This window comes from Tribolium madens, unplaced genomic scaffold, assembly GCF_015345945.1.
Source record: "Tribolium madens isolate multiple individuals breed KSU strain unplaced genomic scaffold, Tmad_KSU_1.1 Scaffold_91;HRSCAF=231;Tcas5.2_LG7, whole genome shotgun sequence".
NCBI classification, from domain to species: domain Eukaryota; kingdom Metazoa; phylum Arthropoda; class Insecta; order Coleoptera; family Tenebrionidae; genus Tribolium; species Tribolium madens.
Window position 1 is genome coordinate 9,396,839 of NW_025401063.1, and position 20,568 is coordinate 9,417,406.

The 20,568-nt window shown below is 34.3% G+C and overlaps 2 protein-coding genes across 2 annotated transcripts; both read right to left on the reverse strand.

Moving 5' to 3' along the window:
• Positions 1–1,163: 1,163 nt before the first annotated feature.
• On the reverse strand, positions 1,164–5,418 carry LOC123010546 (structural maintenance of chromosomes protein 5). The gene is made up of 9 exons (XM_044407534.1): positions 5,275–5,418; positions 5,085–5,226; positions 4,378–5,034; positions 4,120–4,327; positions 3,787–4,073; positions 3,361–3,739; positions 3,109–3,302; positions 2,439–2,621; positions 1,164–2,386 (listed from the first exon to the last, which is right to left on the reverse strand). Exons 1-9 carry the CDS (start codon positions 5,319–5,321, stop codon positions 1,352–1,354), a joined length of 3,132 nt encoding a protein of 1,043 aa, XP_044263469.1. The 5' UTR covers positions 5,322–5,418; the 3' UTR covers positions 1,164–1,351.
• Positions 5,419–5,824: 406 nt separating this feature from the next.
• LOC123011161 (microtubule-associated protein Jupiter-like) lies at positions 5,825–20,078 on the reverse strand. The gene is made up of 4 exons (XM_044408480.1): positions 19,910–20,078; positions 6,683–6,861; positions 6,471–6,560; positions 5,825–6,412 (listed from the first exon to the last, which is right to left on the reverse strand). Exons 1-4 carry the CDS (start codon positions 19,969–19,971, stop codon positions 6,255–6,257), a joined length of 489 nt encoding a protein of 162 aa, XP_044264415.1. The 5' UTR covers positions 19,972–20,078; the 3' UTR covers positions 5,825–6,254.
• Between the last annotated feature and the right edge of the window lie 490 nt (positions 20,079–20,568).

The window sequence follows — 20,568 nt, forward strand, 5'->3', positions numbered from 1 at the left end:
AAAATGTGACCTGCAACTGCTGGAACAGGAAATTGAGTGGATGCATCCGGTTTTCGTGATTACCAGTTCAAAAGGTATGTTGTCACAAGGAAATGTTCCAAATTTTATAACATTTGGTCAAATAGTTCCAAAGTTATTACAAAAAAAAATCAAATTTCCATACCCACATTCCGAGGGCTGTAAAGTTCTTATCAGTAGAGATAGGACACGAGTTATTATTTAAATTAACATCACTTTATAGGTCATTTTTGAGGTTCAAATATTGCTTCATATTTATGAATAACCCTGTATAAAACGCAAAACCATAGTAACATATTCAAAAAAAACGTAATAAACATAAACCAAGCATTCTACTACTATACGTGAACCGATCAATTTTCGCAATAAGCATGTACAAATTTAAGCACGCGTCTCAAAATTTTTGGTTTTTTGTTTATTCTCGACCATAAAAACGCGGATTTTTTAGGAGAGCAGATAATTGAAACTATACTATAATCATCGACGTCTCGATAGAAATAATCTTTTTCTCGCCTGAGCATTTTTTGAGTTCAACTATTTCCCGTTGACGTTTTGAATCTAGGAAATAAGCGCACAGAAAAACACGCACAAAGAAAAAAGCGCACAGGAAAAAGCGCACAAGGAAAAAAGCGCACACGGAAAAAATTATACAAGGAATAAAGCGTACCCGTGTACCGGGAAAAAGACACAAAAACGCACGTTCAAAATTTACTTAGTCAATTCTACATCCTACAACTTTGAAAGTTTGTGCAAATGTAAAAATAACTATAAACACAAACAATAAACAAAACACGGCGCCGTACAGCCGGCAGGGGCGCGGAGCGGCCCAGCGAACTACGAGAAGAAAACACCTCAATCGATTAAATTCGTAAACTAGAACTCAAAATGTGGGATAGGCGTTTTTATGGAGTTTTTAAACATGAATTAAATATCACAATTTAAAATTCCAAGATAAAATTGTAACGTACTATCACGTACCCAAATGAAAAATAAATAGTTTATGCTGCACTTTTTTACGCTTTTTTCCGTGTGCGCTTATTTCCTGTGCGCATCAACGTAGATTTTTGTAAACGTAGATTAAACAGAACTATAACTACCCATAAACGAGGTTCTCTGTACATATAACAATAAACACAATATTTTAAAAAACTTTATTTTTAAAATAGAGATACTTCTTATAACAATAAGCATAAACAATTAAAACTATGTATTTTCGTCCTTTGTGAGTTACACAATTGATCATGCCCTACTTCCTGTCCAACAAAATCTCAAAATAACTTTATTTTCAAAATAGAAATACTTTTCATAACAGTAGGCATAGAAAATAAAACAATTAATGTATTTTTGCTCTTTGCGGGTTACAAAATTTAGACATGCCCCACTTCCTATCCGGTTCCACAAACGGTCCATTGTGAACAATATGCACCATTGTTGACCTTGAATATCTTAAATTGGGCACTAATTTTGGAGTTATCAAAAAATATTGGGCCGTGTCGGCTTGACTGGTCAACTCCACCAACAAATCAAAAATTCTCCTTTCATTATTCGCGTCCATGCCTTGATTAATCTCATCAACGCATCGAAAAGGCACTGGGGTTAATTCTTGCAAAGCCAACATAAACACCGCCGTAGCCACTGCTCTCTCTCCTCCACTCTGTACCACACTGTTGAGTTCCTGCATCGGCTCTCCATTACGATATGTCACTTTGATGCAAAGTCCGTACTTGGAAAACTCCTTCTCGTCATCGCCTGGGTTTATGGAGACTTCTCCTGCACACCCCATCCGTTCGAAAGCCGTTGCAAAGTTGGCGTTAATCTCGGTGACCAATTGACGAAGCGGACCCAACCACTCCTCTTGCAATTGGTCCATTTTGGCCGATATTTTACTCAAGTCGATGTGGGCTCGTTCGATACTCCCTTGTAAGGTTTTGATCATCTCAACTCTTTCTTCATACTCACGCATCTCGTCATCATCGGCCGTATTTAAACATTCAATTTTCGCATTTAATTGTAACTTTTCTTCTTGTAGTTCCCTTAAGTCCGTCGACAGCCGCTCATGGGTCTCCCGAAATTCCTCAAAGCCATCATCCTCAGGTGTGCAACCTTTTGATAAGCCTTTACCCTTCTGAAGTGCAGCCTTAGCTTGACCCTTCACATTAGCATAAGCCTCCTTAACTTGGTTTAAGGTAGCTTCACTCTCTTCCAACAACCGTCGCGCCTCTTCAGCTTTATTTTCTAAATACGCCGCATGACGGCGCGCTTTCTCAATTTTAATAAAATTTAATTCACTTTTAACTGTAAGAATAGTTAACGACTTGTAAGTGTTCTTAAGTTCTTGCGCCAATGGACGGAAAGTTAAGACGACTTTCTATGTAAACACAGTAGGTAACTTTACTCCACTTGGACAGAGAAGTACTCACCCGAATTTTATTACGACCTTGTGCGCGAATCTGGTCTCCATTGGATGACTGTTGTTGCAACTCTTGGACCTTTCGTTGCATGGTAACAATACGACTTTCAATTGTTTGTGCTTGTTGCTTGATGCTGTGGATATATTTGAGTTCATCACCCAGTTTTGAAACTTTCTCATTAATAAGCGAAATCTGGACCCAATGATTTAGTAAAAGAAGAAATATAAAATTTATATACAGGGTATTTCACGAGTGATAATGAACCTGACGGAGTTGAAAATACAACCCACAATACATTTGCAAAGTTAACGTGGATATTTTAGATATCGCATTGTTTGAAAAACCGAATTATGAATCCACGATAGCTTTGCTTCGATAATTTTATTTGTCACAACGATGAGAAAACAGATCTGATTTTCATTTATGACGAATTTGGGAAAAATACTTCTTTTGTAAAGACAATGTTTCCTGTATAGAAAAGCTCCAAAAAGGCTTGAAAGTGTTTTCCAATGGTAGATAGACAATAACCTTAAAAATTGTCAGTCACGCGATAACTATGTTTTATTAATTTTAAAATTCATAATCAAAATCCATGAAGCCTATGCAAATGTATTGCTGGCTGCAGTTCAAATGTGGTCAGGCTCATTATCACTCGTGAAATACCCTGTATATATTCTACCTGTGTGTCAAGTTCTTTCATTTGAGTGTCGCATGTGTCAAAACTATTTCTAAGTTCTTGCATTTGGCCACGGACTTTCTCTAAATGTAATACATCAACAGATATGGAAAAACCTCCATCTGAGCTAATTTCGTTTTGTCTTGTACTCTTCGCATTGGTATATCGGGAGTAACTCACCGAATATCTTACTTTGTCTAAGTAAAAATTTTAAACATACATACCTATTTAAAACTACCAGTATTTTAGACTTACCACTAAAGAAAACCCTAATTTGGGAAGGCACTTCTTGAAAGAACTGATTTGTTTGTTTATTGCCGATTGGAATATTATGCACTCGGTATGTCTTACATAAGTATCTCATGATTGGTTCAGGGGCAGTAAACAATGAATGCATGTAAGTATACAAACCGTATTTTCGCAACTGCTCTATTGGGATAGAAGGCTGATACCGCGATACATGGTCGTTGGGATCACCAGCATATAGCACGTTAACTGTCAGTTGCTTCTCACTTCTCAAATAACGAATCAAAGAATTCATATCGTCTTTATCAGTGCAAGTAAAAGCCACACGATCACGTAACGGAATGACACTTTCGACATACATTGCATTTTTTGGGTCAAGAACGTTGAGCTAATAAAAATAATTTTAAAAAATACCTAGCTGAAGACAAACTTTACCTCTAGCATTATGGGCTCATAAATCTCTCCCTTAAAAAGATTTTTATTATTCCTCAGCCAAGTCACCGCTTCATAGGCATCCCTGTCCACCCGTTGCAGATAGTTCAACCTTTGTTGTTTCACATTATCAATTCTGTTTATTTCGTTCTCGTAAGCCCGCAACTGTGCCGATTTCGTCTGCCTTGACGCAATAAGATCGTCTCTTTGATTCTGCAATTCGCTTACGTGACGTCGAAACTTTTGTATTTCAGTTGTTATTTTTCTAACTTTTTCTTGAACCTCCTCATCTAAAAAACAGTGTAAAAAATATGAATTACAAATTTTAGAAAATACCATTGCCACACTTATTCGCTAGATCTCTTTGCGCGACTTTCATTTCTTCAACTTTAGAAGCCATAGTCTCAATTTCTTGATTCTTTTGTTCAATGATGGCGATTTGGTCATTCACTTGTTGTTCTACGTTTCTTATTTTGTCTTTTGTTTGCTCAATTTTTTCCAGGTAGTTTCTACAGGACGATTCATGCTCGCGAATAGTGCGCGTCTGAAAATTAAAAAAAATACAAAACACTAAAGACCACAGTCAATAATTACAATATTGGAATTTGATTGTTGCAATTCTTGAACCACTTGTTTGGCCTTTTGGATTTCTTTTTCTGCTGGTTTAACGACACTTCTGTGTTTTTCATAAATTTGAGTCGCTTTACCCAAGTCAGCTTTCGTTTCAGACATTTTTTCATAAAGTTCATCATACTTTAACCATGCCATTTTGCGATCTATGCTTTCAACTTGACTTAAAAAATTTTTCTTCCTACTAAAATTTTCAATTTTGCCTTCTAATCGCAAATTAGCCTCGCGAGTTTCCTCCAACTTGATTCCATTCTTATCAATTGCTTCAGTAAGTTGTCTGTGATTATTTCTGCATTCTATCAAGGCTTCTTGTTTTTCAATTAAATCAGCCCGGCATAAAGCTACTTGGGTTTCTTTTAATAATTGCTGTTGGTTCATTTTCGCAAAATCCTGAACCCGGTCTTGGGGCAAAAACTGACATAAATTATCAACTTGTATATTGTACAGTTTGCAGCAATCCATTACTTCTTTCACGGTTACTTTCTGATTATTTATAAGCCAAACAGTCTTGTCGTGTGTATTAAAAATTCGCGTAATTTTAATAAAATCATTGTCTTTTTTTCCTTGTAAATAAATATGAATCGTAGCCTCTTCGCAGTTATGTTTTACATATTCAGACACCTATAATCAAGCTGGTTTACGAGACGCCAAAAACAAAATTGAATATTTACTCTTGAGCCTCTACCAACAGTTTTCGGGTTGCCGCCAAGTCCCAAAATTATAGCAGCAACAATTGTAGACTTACCAGTCCCATTGGGACCAATTAACATGTTTAAATTGGGGCCCGGATAAAGCTCTGTGTAACTGTAGGTTCTATAAAATTCAAAAAGTAATACCCATATTTAAACTGTAAGTACTCACACAAAGTTCTTCACTTCGACTTTGCGTATGCTGCCTACTTTGAACATTGTTATAATATAGGATTTTTTGCAACACAGAAACGTAACGCTAAACCATAACCTCAATAGTCAAATTTATTATTTTAGTGTTTTCGTCTGTTTTCCGCAAACAATCTGCGCATGAATTTAACTGGTGACTATGCTCTTGTTGTGCCGAAAAATCCAAGTAGTCAGCTAAATGTTGCTTACAGTTTCCTTTTTTTTTTGCGCATTACTATTATTAATTATTATTATTATTACTATTATTAATAGTGCATCCAGAGGACATTTATTTTATAGGTATTGTTATAAAAATTCAAATCTTTGTATTTTTTAGTATAAGTACTTTGAAAATAAAACTTTTTTGAAACCTATTTTCGAGCTTACTCTGCTTTACAATTTTAATGTAAAACACTATTTGGTGACGATTGAAATTAAATTTCTCAATCTAAGAATAATATCGAAAAATTAAATTCACTTTCAAAAGTGATAAAGGAACCTTTATTGTAAAAATTTGAAAAAAAGCAAAGAGCTATGTGTATAAAAATTTATTCTACAATACTCTTCGTTCATAACGTAAAAAATAAAAATACTCCTAGGAAGTAATATAATTAAAAACATGATATAAAAGCTTCTAGTCGAAATTACAAACTAACATGATTTATGAAGGCATAAAGACATGATGATATGGATAAACTAGTAAATCCGAACTATTATATTGCTTATAATGTAAGAGAGGCAATAAATATTTTATTATATGTATTAGTTAACCGTCTCGGAAAGTCGCACTCGATAAATACTCCTTTATTTATTAGTGCCCAGATGTTAGTATAATTTATTACTTAAAAATATATAAAATCTACGTATATATTTAAGTTCTACAGTAAAATTTGGTTTATGAAACAAAAAAGAACAGTAAAAAATGGACGAATGTGGAGTAAAGAAAAGTCCGGATAAAAGCACTTATTCAGTCGCGACGTTCCCATTCATGGGTTCATGGTTTCCGTTCACCATTGGAGTGGAAGTTCCATTGACATGGGCAAAACCGTTTTCGACAGGTTTGGTTGGGGTTGTAGCTGGGGTCACAATGGTGTACACTTCTCCTGTTACTGGGTTTCTCTCTGTAAAAAAAAACTTTTATAATAAATTGCTCAATCTTATTAAGAATTATTTTCTTACCATTATGGACTTTGGGTGTGTTACGATTCGCTGGCTTTTGGTCCCAAGAGGCGACTCCGTCACCAGTGACTGGGTTGCGATTTATGACATCTGCATAAGTAATCGATTATTACCAGTCCAAAAAGGACATAAATAAAATTATTTAGAACCATTTAATGAATTAAATTTGATTAAGCTTAACAAGTAAATTGCTAATGTGCACTGCATTTTACCTTGCTTTGTCAACGAGGCTCTTCTAGGTGTCACCTTCTTGGGTTCTGGAGTTCCGAACAAACGTGTGAAAGAATCAGAATGAGAAGACCGTCGAGGTGTTAGCTTGGAGGCTGGCGAATTACCATTCGACGGTGGTGTGCACAAAACGTTGAAGATCTCGCTGGATGGATTGCGTACTCTGCAACCAAAATAAAAAATTGCAATTCCTCAAGTGCATATCCTGTATTAAATGTGATGTCCGGATGTGACAATTACAACGCTTTCGACTTCTTGAAGTTAACTGTCATAAACACAGTCAACTGATTTCGTGGTTCTTGCACATCCGGTGAACGTGAGAGGATGTAGGTTACACCACCGGTGAACAAAAATTTCAAGAATCATATGCCCTTCAGCAGGCAAAACACAATGGAGGTTGTTTCACCCACACGTAGGTTGATGATGGACTAGGTACAGTCATGCGAGAGGATAAGCCTCTCCTTCGCATAAAAGGAAGTCGAATCGGTGATAATTTTATCGTTTAACTTCGAAAACGTGAGGCATGGACCGTATCGTGGACTGTGGGTTGGGTTTATATGCGTCGGCGGATCCGGAAAATGAAGAGGATATCGGCGTTTAAGGCTTCCTTTCCATCAGGCATTTTGTGCGGTTGTGGGATGGGAAATGGCAAACCAATTTAAAGATTTTGCAACATTTTTTTTTAAAGCAATTACAGTAATGAACTAAAGGAGAAGATTTAATATGTAATTGTCTAGGCTTTTTTATCCAAACTCTCCGTATAATACCATGTGCAATGTACCTAGGTACCTACCTAATAAGTTCTTCCTTCAGCTTTTAGTTTACTTTTATACAGAAATGATAAAAATTTGCTTTCTTCTACAGAAATCTATTATTTAACGTAAAATATTTATAACATAGATATACGAGTATTATACAGTGTGCCCGAACGAATACTTTGTACTGAGTGTATTTTGAAAATTATAAAAGAAATACTTATTATACCTACTACAAAATTCAACGAAAATTTGATTGAATAAGTATAAAATTCTCCAAGTCCACTTTATACCACCCACCATCTTTAAAAAAAAAGGAAAGTAAGTATAAGTAGTAGCAGTCCAGCTCAAAAACAGTAAAAAAACATGCTCGTCAGCAATAGAATTTTTGACTTCAAAGCTGTGTTAGAAATAATAGTTAGAAGTTCTGCCGTTTTATGGTTTCTCGCTAATACCTCAAAAAACAGTGCGTGTTAGGAAAAAATGATTATATACAAAATAATTAAAACTTATAAAATTTTCTATAAAACGGTCTTTTCGGTTTTCGAGATATTGGTGGGCAAATTTCGCACGCACTCTAAAAAAATTTTTTTGTCTCACTTTCCATCGTCCTGTGATGCTGTCTAAATCCAAAATTTACTGCAAAAATGTTGGTCCTACAACCTACATAGATGGCAAACTGTACTGTAGGTCTCTGCAGCTTGTCGAAAACAGTATTTTCATACTAAAATGAGGTTGTGTTACACTTCTTGTATAAAAATTTTCAGAATTGAAGAAAATTTTCACTTACGTATGTATCCTCGTCGTCAATTTTTGTTGTGCTCGTAAGCACACAGAACAGATAAAACATTATAAAATTCTTATCTATATTTTTTAAGGATTTGTTTCCTAAACTTTCACAAGTCACAATACAATAAAGATCAAAGTGCACAGGCACAACATTTTTTTTTTAATTTGAATTTCCTAATAAATAAATGCAAATTTTTTCCAAAGTCTAATTTAGGTCCAAAGTGATTGGTTTCTCCATGGTAACTTACTGGTATTATAATAATGGCCGACCTCAAACGGACCAATCACATCATTGCACTAAATTTTTGAATGAATCCAAAAATCTTATGTGATTGGTTTTTACATTATTACAATGGCCGATCTCAAACTGGCCAATAACAATGCATAAGTAGGTACAACTTTTGAACTTTTCATTCATATTTTTTTTAAAGAGTGCAATATTTCCTAGCTAATATCTCGAAAACTCAAACAAAAAACCCGAGAAGATCGTCTTGCCGAAGATTTTATAACCCTTAATTGTTTTGAACCAGACTATTCTTTTTGTAACACGCACCGTTTTTGGATTTTAGCGAAAACGCATATAACGGCCTCTTCTTGTTACCCTCCTGAGCCCCGCTCATCTCGCTATCGGACCGGAAACTGTTAGTATGTTGATCTCCTAACTAACCCAAAAACAGCCCTAAAGTTAAAAATTCTTTTCTCGGCCACGCATTCTACAACTTGATTGTTAATTGGACTAAGCAGGGTAGCAGGTAAATTATGTGATTTTTTTTTATATTTTTTTTATATCTATTGCACTATAGTCTAAATTAATTTGTGAAAGTTTGCGAAGATTCAGGAATGCTTTACTGATTTACGACTGAGTCTTGCAGAAAGGTAACCCAAATATTTGCGATAAATATCTTTGGCGATTAATTCCCCAAATCGTTTGTGGTTATTTATTTCGTGACAGGCGGGGATCAGCGGTATAGAAGAAAGGTCGGTATGCGTGGATATTGAATAAAGATTAGATTTTGAGCTTTGTGTAGTTACAGCACGAAATTGCAACAAGTCTGGAATGCTTCAAAAAACCTGTACTAATAGCTTGATATCTTCATGAAAGATTAATCAGTCTTGGACTGATCTATTTGATCGTTAATAACCTTCAGAACGTGATTCGACATCTTTATCTCTCGTGCCGGATCCAAAATTGAAAATTCCTGCTTTCTCCCGACAGAAGCCTATTATTAACGTTTCAATCTCTATCACTTCTAATAGAATGTTTTTAATGCTCTGTATAAAAAATTAGCAACTCGTGCGTGACAATAACATGTATTTATATCTATAAAATCACCAAATTTTTGAAACCGTTAACAACTCTAAAAAATTAATTAGCCGCTACAACTATTCGTAGCAAAACTTCATTAGCCGGTTCCAATTTGCGGTAAGCTAGCTTAACAATCTGCAAAAGGTGAATATAACCATTTATTTTATGCAATGACTGTTACGTTTTTCATTTAAATGTATGTACAATTAGTACCGATGAGTAATTTTATTTATTTTTTTTCTAAGGATAAATTGCATGTAATTTGTTAAAGCAGTGGAGTGTGGTCGTGCGTCTTCCCACTCATTGTCTGGGCTAAAAACACACGATTATCATTGTCTCTTGTTTTCCATACTGTATAACATCGATGGTATAATTATGACGAAATTAGTGTAAGCCAGATGCACCCGCGACAATTTACTCAATTATGGTTTATGACCCACTTAACATTATGTAAATGGAGTCGAGATAAAAAAGATGCAGAAAGTGCAGATTAGTCGACTGAAAGGAAGGCATCGCTTTCAAACCCACACACTGCAAGAACATTATCTGTCAAAGAATGAGTTATTACGTAATGACTTCAAGTGGAAGAGTTTCCTGGTGTTGCTTAGATTAATTAAAAGTACAGTCGTGTAATCCGCGGAAACCAAATGTGACCAGATCATGTTTCGGGTTACTTGTATGGCTTGAAGGGTCGACGATCGCAAAAATTTACTAAAACACCAATTAGAGTACACTAACGTGTCCATTACGAAGGAAGTCCTAACAAGCAGACAACCGAAGCAGTCATCTATGAACAAATTGTTTTCCACAGTAAACCAGTAGGAGGACTTAATGGCCCTCGCTAACAATTAACCGAGATATGTGCTCTATTAGAGGCTGTTGACTCTAACACATAACTGGAACATTTCGCAGCAATCAATCGCTAAGGGCGACAACCCTTAAATAGAAATCGATAATGATGAATCATCGTGGAAACGTATTCTGGATATAAGCCGATTGACCCTAATCCTAAATTTTTCCACTTTCGGAGAGGTGGCAAGGTGATCGAGAGCCATTAGATTCAATTATTGCAATCACGTTGGCGCGATTTTGATTACACGAATTACACTGCAGTGGAAAATTACATTTAATTGGGCCTGAAATGTAGCCAGCAAAAAGCTCACGATGGTCATAATTAGAACGTTTCCTTTCCCAAGTCACACCATTAGAAAAAAGTTAAATATAGAATAGCAACATGTAGAGAAGAAAAACTGAAAACAATGCAAAAAATTAACAGAAGTAACGCCTCGGTCGACCACTTGCCTACGAAGAATAAGGATGTAAAAAACACGAACACAATTAAAAATAAAAAACAAAAACTTCTACAATATTACTAAGACAAACACTAGAAAAAAGATTCAAATAAGGAGTTATAATTATAAACGCATAAATCTTAGCAAAACGATTCAAAAAGCACAGTAATTAAAAACAATTGCTATGAGAATTAGTTCGTTTTAGTTACCACAATTTAGCAGTTTGCATAATAAAAATGAAGTAGTGAGACTAGTAAAAGATTATAAGTAGGTACATACCGTAAAATAGGGTTACTTTGACATCTCGGGTTTCTTTGAAATGTTATGGGGCTACTAATTTTGTTTCATTTTCAGTATAGGCACTTACGGAAATTATGTTTATATTATGTTTTATGCCATATAAACATACCAAAAAATAAGATTTTTTTAAATATATATTTTATGTTTTGTGTTTAATGAGTTTAATTAAAGTTTATTTACATCATATATTACAAATTTTTAGTTCTAAGGTGTCAAAGTACCCCCCAGGCTAGCATAACTTTGATTTTCAACGTAATTAAAGGGACTGTCAAAATAGCCCCGAAGTCGGGGTTTCTTTGAAACCAGATTTTCTATTTTTTTTTAAAAAAACTATGACCTTGAAGCAAAAGTTTAAGTTTGTTTGTTATCAATTGTTCTGATGCTAATTTTTTCAAGAAAATATTGGAACAAATAAAAAAATTACATTAACAAAACGTCTCAAACTATCTCAAAGTAACCCAGTTTTACAATACCTATATAAATTTTTTATCAGTTTATCAAATTTTTTTCAAAATAAAAATATACTAAAATTGCTCTGAATAGTTGACAAAGCAAACTGTTTCATATATGTGAATACGAATACCAAGATTTTAAAATTTTGGATATTTTCAGTAGCGATTTTAATAAATAGAATGTAGGTAGAGAAAAATATAATCAAATGCTGTTTATTTTGTATTTTGCATATTAAGTAGGTGTTTAATTTATTTGTTACCATTACCAGATTTGCTGAAAGGAAGCAACTGTATTGATGCATTTACTCAACTCTATTCGTGATGCGAAATTAGTTTTTCGCAGTGTTAGAGAATAAAAAAAGTTTCTTCGAAAAGATGTTTTTCTTCTTGTCTAAGTATATTTTCCACCACTGGCACTGGTTACAGAGAAGTGCCGTTTTAGTCGCAATCGATTTGTACTGCTTTTATCTTCCGATCATCAAGAACAGTAAAATCGTACGAGGCATGTCCGTTAAAACGGCATGGCACAATTAACGTGCAAATTACGTCGTTAAATTAGAAGCAATCATTTGTTCATACTGTACTACCACCGTAGAAATGTTTAATTCATGTTTCGGAAAGGCTCAACAAAAAAGTAACGGTCAGCAATTATAAATCTTTAACTAGTTTAAAAAATAGACGAAGAAAAAGAAAGAAGAGAATGTGCTGCCGCCGATCAGCATACGAAAAAAAGAGGAAACAAAACAGTAAAACAGGTGAATATATTTATGAAGAATGTTACAAGCTACCTTTCAAGGCCACTGATTATCTCTTCTATTTTTGGCGCGGGCTATTTAAAGACCGGAATGGAAATAATAGGGGAAAATACGGAGTGGACATGTTTATCACTTTTTTTCATAGTGGTGTGGAAAGTCGGTCTAATTAAACCGTATCATTGACGGATTAACGAGTTTACTGACTATAATAGGAAAGGACCACCGGCATAATCCTGCGGCACGAAATATCAACAGTTCCATCAAAGCAACTACAGACATCATTTTATTTCGCCCTCCTGAATAAACAAAATATTTCTGGAAACCGAGTCTGCTCTCGCCTCGATTTAGACCCCCCATATCAGTCACCATTTCTCACGGTTGACTTTCATCTAAATTTAGAAAGCAATTAAAATTTGACTAGTCTCATTGCTTCCGAAGGAAAACACGCGACCGACTGTATTGACTGTGCTTCAAATTCGATCCACGACACGCGAATCAGGCGTATATTATTTTGACAGACGATGTAAAGAATTGTTTTACAGAAGCTGTAACAAAAAAGACACGAAGGAATCTAAACCTAATTGATTATTAATGCAGGCATTTATGTTTCGGTTACTTCCTGAGATAGGACACGCCAATTAGGCAAAGCAACAGGAAAATCAACACCTGTATACAAAACTCATAAATCAAGTTGGTGCAGAGACCGTTAACTTGTATAAAAATTTGGCCAAAATCTGGGCTCTTTTCATATCGTTCGATACTAGTGAGATGGCATGTTTTAACAATGTAATCGTTTGTTTTCCGATTGTTCTTCGAAAACAAGACTCCGTTATAATAGAAGTAGATAAAAGTTATAGTGTCAATGACATATCAGTTTGGGCCGACAGATGTTACAGGAGTGTGTGGTCGATTAATCGATTTTTAACTATGTCCTGTTTATTTGCCCAGCCGGAGACGGAAGTCGGAAGTGGAAATGAAACAAAATGTTTCGTTTTTAATCAAATGTATCAAAGTCAACTTTAAAAGATTCTTAATTAATTCAATCTTAAAGAGCCAATCACAAAATGACTTGACAAAATAATTAATTAAGTGTTAATTGATAACCGTCAAAGGTTTGATTAGTTTGATATGACGGCAAGGTTTCGAAAATTTTAATTAAATGATACAATGCATATTGTCTTCTCAAAAAAAATGCTAAATTGAGGAAAAATTAGTGAAAGTTGGTCATACATTGAGAGAACAGTTGGTAAAAGATCAGGAATGTTCCAAATGTGCATATTTCTGGAATCAATTTACTAAACAAAAGACAAGATATAAATATGTGCGTACACCTAAGAAAACAGCTTTCTAAAATAATTAATTGCTTGTTAACTAAATTGTGTGAAAATTTGAACAGTTTTACGCTTTACGCATTCCTACTGTAGAAATTTTGTTGGTACACTTTTAAAATAATTCTCCTCAAATTGCTTTAAGAAATTGAAAAGTCAGTACAAAAATAAAATCAAAAAGTTTTTTGCAATTTGCAAATTAAAAAATACCTCAAGTCATTAAACACAGAAGCCGACAAATAATTTCAGTGCAATATTCCTTACTAGAGGCAAAAGTTGAATGAATCCGGTTCAATAAACGAGTTTATGGCACCGCACAATAAAAATACATCTCAAAATAAGTAAACCTAAATGTCAAACTTGTATGTCGGAGACAACTGGGCATTCGTAGATATCTGATTTAGCCTTTTAAGGCAAAATAAACTTAAAACATAACTACAACACTAAACGTCTATGCGGTTTCACAAAGATAATGTTTCTGCATAATATAGGTTTTTACTGCTGCACTTAAAACATATAATATGACATCTGAGCTCATGATTGGCTAATTATTTTGATGTTTTGTGGACGTAACTCCCAGAAAAACACCGGAAAATAAAATACATTAATTAATTAATTAAGTTTTTCCATTTATTTCTCATACTATTTTAATGAGTTGTTAAGAAAAACTCCACACCCTTCGTAATTCCATCCAAGTTAATCAAATATTTATACGCCACCCACCCTTTTGTACCGCGCTGACGTTATAGGGGTGTATGACCTAAAGTTGGCATAGTCCTGCTGCACGCGATGCGCTCCCTTTATTACCGTCTCGTCGTCCACAAGATGATTCCACAATTTACCTAATCTTAAATCGGCTTTTATTCAATCTGTGCTGTTTCCCGGTCGATTTAAATTGCCATACTCGTGTTTTACTGGCCTACATTTCCAAATATTTAAATCGAGCTGTGATGAATGAGCGGCGATAAGGTAGTGCTTTATGGTCGCAAAAATTTGCATATTTGTAATATTGAAGAGGTTTTTGTTAATTTCGATTGCTTTCTGGTGTGCTGAAGCACGCTCGCCTTGAGGTCGATTATGCACAATGGCGAAAATCCTATTCTAAACACAAAAAGTCGCGGATATAGACGAGTAATTTCCAACAGTTCGATAATAAATGGGCTTGAGAACGACTCACAATGAATATATAGTCCTATAAATACTTCAGTGGTGTTGTAATTATTGTAGAAAGTACTAATTAAAGAAGACTGAAACAGTTTAAGAATCATTTAAAATACAAATGGAGAGAAAATATGTCAAATGCCCTCCCTTGTTTTCAGACAATCGGACTTTTTTCGGAGATAGATGATAAATAAGAAAAAGTCCTATTGTAAAATTTGTGCAACTTTTATTCCAGTCATTTCCTTTTTAGATAGACAATGAATTCTTTCTCATTTTGAAACAGTTATTGGAACGGGAATTTTCTCAAGGTTTTTTGATAGTAAAACCTCATCTCGACATCAGTGGGAAAATCAAAATATCAATTAAAGGGATACCAAATCAGTTTGATTCGGTTGATAAAAGAATTATGGCGACTGAACGCTTCCGGCGTAGATTGGAAAAACACCAGACTGACCTTAGCAAAAGCGATGGCGCGGAAAATTTTGCCAAGAATGATATCAATTTGTATTAGAAAATGTATACAAATATTCTAAATAGTTATCGATGGTCAGATTAAAAAGGAAATACCTAACTCAATTGATTTAGCTGCAAACATACGAGTATAACCTGTTAGAATTTTCCAGACTCTACACTTGAATTAGGGTAACATTGTGATAAATGTTGAAATAATAAAAAAAGAAAAAACAAGTATTTTCAAATTAATTATATAAAATCGATAGTACATACAAAAAAAACCTAGATATTATTAATTGTACTCGTATTATTATGGTTCAGTCTTTTATACTAATTTCTTAGGATTTTGGTAATTTTGTAGCAGATTTATACTTAGTGTTTATTAGATTTATTATGTGGAAAAAAATATTATATGAATTATCCAACTGTGTTAAAGTGCGTCCACTAACTAACTGTACTTAAAAAATTCATTCAAATTGAATTCGCCAAGCCACTTAATAAAGTAGCACAGTTATAAACCGGTGTTATTCCACGTAATATTAAATAATTCCCAATTACCAAGTGCACATAACACATTTTTATCTTTTTGTGAACGCATACTCATACAAAACGGAAGAGATCCACACCATATTATTTCACGCTCTGTAAATCAATTCATATATTTTTTTCCACCACCGCTTACAATAAATGTTAGTCTGAAGAGAATAAATGAACCCGAAGGGCCGCGTCCGGCATATTCATCAAATTTTTTCCACTTAAAATCTATAGGCTCCTAATGGAATAAGTCGCCGCTTCCTCGACATCCGTTACAAAACGTTTATAAATACGGTTAGTCTAACGATTTCAAGAATTATCATAAAAAGTCGTCGGGAAACGTAGAAAGTCTCGAAGTGTTCGATTGCAGATGGAAATTCTGGGAAGTGTGAGTCGGCGGTCAGCATTCCGGGACATGCTCACCCATATCTCATATAGAACCGTGGAAAATGACCGGAAATGGTAGAAAGGACAACTAGTTTTTTTATCTACCCGAGATAAGAACTGATTTGAGTGACTTGGCTTCAAGTTTAGTCGATAATCTGGGGGACTAACTTGAGTAAATGATACCACAAATCGATTGCAATTCCTGGTACGCATTGCGGTGCTAAAAATGCATTCGGATTTTTCCAGGTCACTCCGGAAATAAGATGAAGAGCTCGACAATTCATTATCGCTTGTTTCCCTCGGGTGTGTCCTCAACTTTCGGCTCAGTAATTTATATTTTCACCCAAATGTAAATTCGCATCGATTCTCAAGAAAAACATCGACTTTTTAACCTACAGAACCAGATATAAATAAAAATAATCTCCCATCTAACCTAAAAAAAGCGTTTCGTGCAAATCCAAACTCCTCATTTTTTATTCAAATCTGTCACATTTTAAGCAGTAATTACGACAAATTCAATTATTTGCATGAAGGAGAAGGGCTCGTAAATTTACGCTTCACAAGGTGGTTTGATTCCTTTCACCGAGTTCAACGATGAAAAAAATTTTGATTTAATAGATACCTTCTCCTTACAAATTTTGACAAGTCGAATCCGTGCTGGCCCCGGGCCCCGAATAGCTGAGGATAGTGAGAGTTATTTTGTTGTTTATGAGGAGCGAAGGAGGAATAATATAATCGGAAATTTGCAAAAATTGGCCCCAATTCCCAATAATTGGCACCATCGTACCGTTACTGGCATGCACCATGGTCAAGACGCTCGTGACGCCATGGTGCATGCCTTTTTAATTTTTGCGCGGAACGGGCTATGCAAATATCACGATTTTCACCGGCCGAATTAGAAACTCGAGGGAAACCCGAGGGTTTCTAATCGAAGGCACAACGAAAAATCATTTTGATTTTTTCATTGACTGTGAACTTGCTCGAGTTCGACCTTGCTCAAGCGACTTTCCTTTCAGAATAGATTCAGTTGCGTTATGGAATTTTAATCTCATGGGAACGTGATTAAATGCTGATAATATTTGTAGTGCTTTCTTTTTAGATTAGAGGTTTCGTTGTTGAAAACCGCAAACGTTGTCGAGCGATGGTAGAGCAGAGCATATGGTGAAGAGGAAAAAATTTAATGGCATATTGACAGTGAGTGACAGCTGGGGGCACAGTTCAGTGCTATAATGGGATCTCCCGCTGGAGTAAATAAAAATAAAATTCATTATTAGAAATAGGAACACATGTAAATCGTCGTAAATTGAATGCAAATCGATTTTTCACCGCATTACATGCTAATACTTTCCGGCTAATAATGTTTGTTTTGGCAATTTAACACAATTGGAAATCCTTGTAAAATTTACCACAGAAAATTTGTTTGATACAACCGATTGATACATGGAAACCCAAAAACAGCAAAATAACGATATGTTTTTTATAATTACAACTTCTCTTGAAATAATTTGTAGGTATAAGATTATTACAAGCTCGACAAGCCTTCTATAGAAAATTGAACTACTTTTGTCTGAAATTATTTCAAACCCAACAAACAAAACCATTAAAAATAGTTTTAAATTTATGGACGCGTTCTAGTAATTTTAGTTAAAAATTGTGTCAGAAAATTATTTAGGTACTTATTCACTTAACGTAAAACTAATTACTAAAAAAAAATTAAATAAATACAAAATGATCCACAATGACTGAATATGTTGGGAATCCTGACCCTAATTTTTAGAGTACGCTTTTGATTAAGAACAATTCAATAATCTTGTGGGGTTGTACGTCAAGTATTTGTGAAGCAAAACCGTATTCGGTTGCAGTGTTTCAAATTATTAACAAAAATACTTTCAAATCTGTTGGCAACAGACTCAGTCTTTCTGGATCACTTCGTATTTTGAACTTATTAAAAATAAATTACGTATGTATTTCAAACCACAACTGTAATTAAGATACAATTACTGTTGAAATCTCTCAGAATAATCATTTTTATCGTTTAAAAATGATTACTACCTCTGATATTACAGTGTGTCACCAGATAGGTGAAACGACTCTTGTAAAAGATAAAAAAAAATTCGATTCAAGTTTTCATTTTTTGGGGTTCAGCCCTGCTTGGTTAAAGACTATTTTCTCCGAATTCCCCCTTTCCAAGAACACACTGTATGTACAATCGCATGCAATATATTTTGGTAATCAATGTCATTAATTATCAAACTTATTTTAATAGAATTTAAAATTCATGCCATAATTTCAACAATAATACCTAGAAAGGCAATCGATGTTTAAACTATATTTGACTTTTTGAGACAGAAAAATCAATCACAAAAATAAATTGCAAAATTTCTGACATAAAAGGATATTTTTTTGTGACATTGACGATGAAAATATATCCATATATTGCACGCAAATGTACCTATATTATTACAATTATAGTTTGTAATAAATAAAAACAAAAGTTACAAATAATTGATTCAAATTATTGATAATAGCATTTGCAATTATATAAGCAATTTATCAAATTCTCTAGATATTCCTAGTGAAACGTAATTACATATTATCAAGAAACGCATTAATTCTAATTAAGTGAGTTAATTATTATGATTGAAATTTAAATTGAATTATGTTTTTATTCAGCCCTTAGATATAAAAAATTCTATACAGGCCCTTCATAATACTCGTAAGTCCTGCAAACGGAAACGCGATTTACAAAAACAATAGTTTGCGTGTACTCTCCATTGTTAGTCTTGAATAATAAATAAATCTTTTATCCTTTATTTCGTATAAAGGGGCTGCCGCTCTTTTTATTCAATTTTTGAAAGTGCAGCCAGAGGCAAAATCGACAAATTAGCACCTTTTAAAATTGGAATTTCTCAAATTCTTTCCGGTTTATTCTATAGATGTCTACACAGTGAAGAATAGACACCTCGGGCAGTTGATGATTATAGTCATTTTTAATATGGGTCTATTGTTACAAACCTGAAAATTTTTTCAACCTCTTCTATAAAAGCTTTCAAATTGTACTAAAAGATGTAAAACCAGAAAAAAAACACAGTTCAAACGGCACGACGAATTAATGTTTTTAAAAAACATTGAAAGAAGATGAAAAAATTTTGAGCAAGAATTTGATACACTAAGATTTTTAAACCATAAAACTTGTGTTGTCTTCAAATTTTTTCCCAACACAAATATTGAATCATAAATTTTACTAAATTCCAATTCCAAAATGCCAAGATAAGGGTAGTTTATATACTTATAAAAGACATTGTGATTGACGACGTATTTTATAGAAACAGGATAAGATATTAGTGTTGGAAAAATGTACAAAAAAGTATAGTTTAAAAAAATACGTTAGGCAGGCTTTATATGATTTTTTTAAACGAATACGAATTGAAAGATTTGTAGGTAGGTATAAGATAATATTAATGTTGCAGATGAATATCGAAATATACAAAAATTACTTTTTCAACATCAAGCTCTTAATTCTAGTAAAAATATTTTTTTTAATTGTTCATTATAAATTTGAGAAATTTAAAATCGAATAGATAATTTAAAAAATACTGTAATTGGGACATTTATTGCAACGCAGTTTTTCCTAAAACAGCATCTGAAATTTATTTTCGAGTTTCTAACAGTTTCCAAAATTTTGAAAAAAGCTCTTACCTCTTTTTGCTGTAGCCAACTTTGTCAAGTTCGATGTGTCTATAAGCAGCGTAAGTGGCCATGGTCACTGGCAAAGAAACGACAAGTGCAAGTAGATGCCGGTAAAAACGGAAAAACGCGCTCAGGTTTATAAGCTCTCGCTGCAAATGCCAACAGCTGACTGCCAGCTCGAGGCAAAGTAGTCGCTTTTATAGCCGTCGTGTGCATTCATCCATGCTTGTATTATTGTTTCACCACTGTTTCTGGATTTTCAGTTAATTCCAAAGGGTGGATTTCAAGTCACCCTTGTAAGAGGGGCACTGATTTGGTTTCGGTCTGCGCCAGGCGGGGGTTCAGGTTGCGCCCATTTTTCTAACAATTACGATTTTTGCAGGAAATGCTGCTACAATGCTACATCACGACAAAAATGAATGAAAAAGAGAGGAATGCGGGCTTCGACTGCGAGAAATTCTCACACAGCAGGAATAGTCGACTTCGGGTGGATAGTGACAACTAGACAACTAGTGTCGCCGAAACGCGGTTCACGGGAATGCTTTGTCGTTAATTTGATGTATGTACGACGTCAAAGGCAGAAATTTTGACTCAGAAGAAACAGCTAAAAACTTTTATGGGTCAGTGATGAAGATTCAAGCTTCGAGGAAATATGTACTTATAAAATT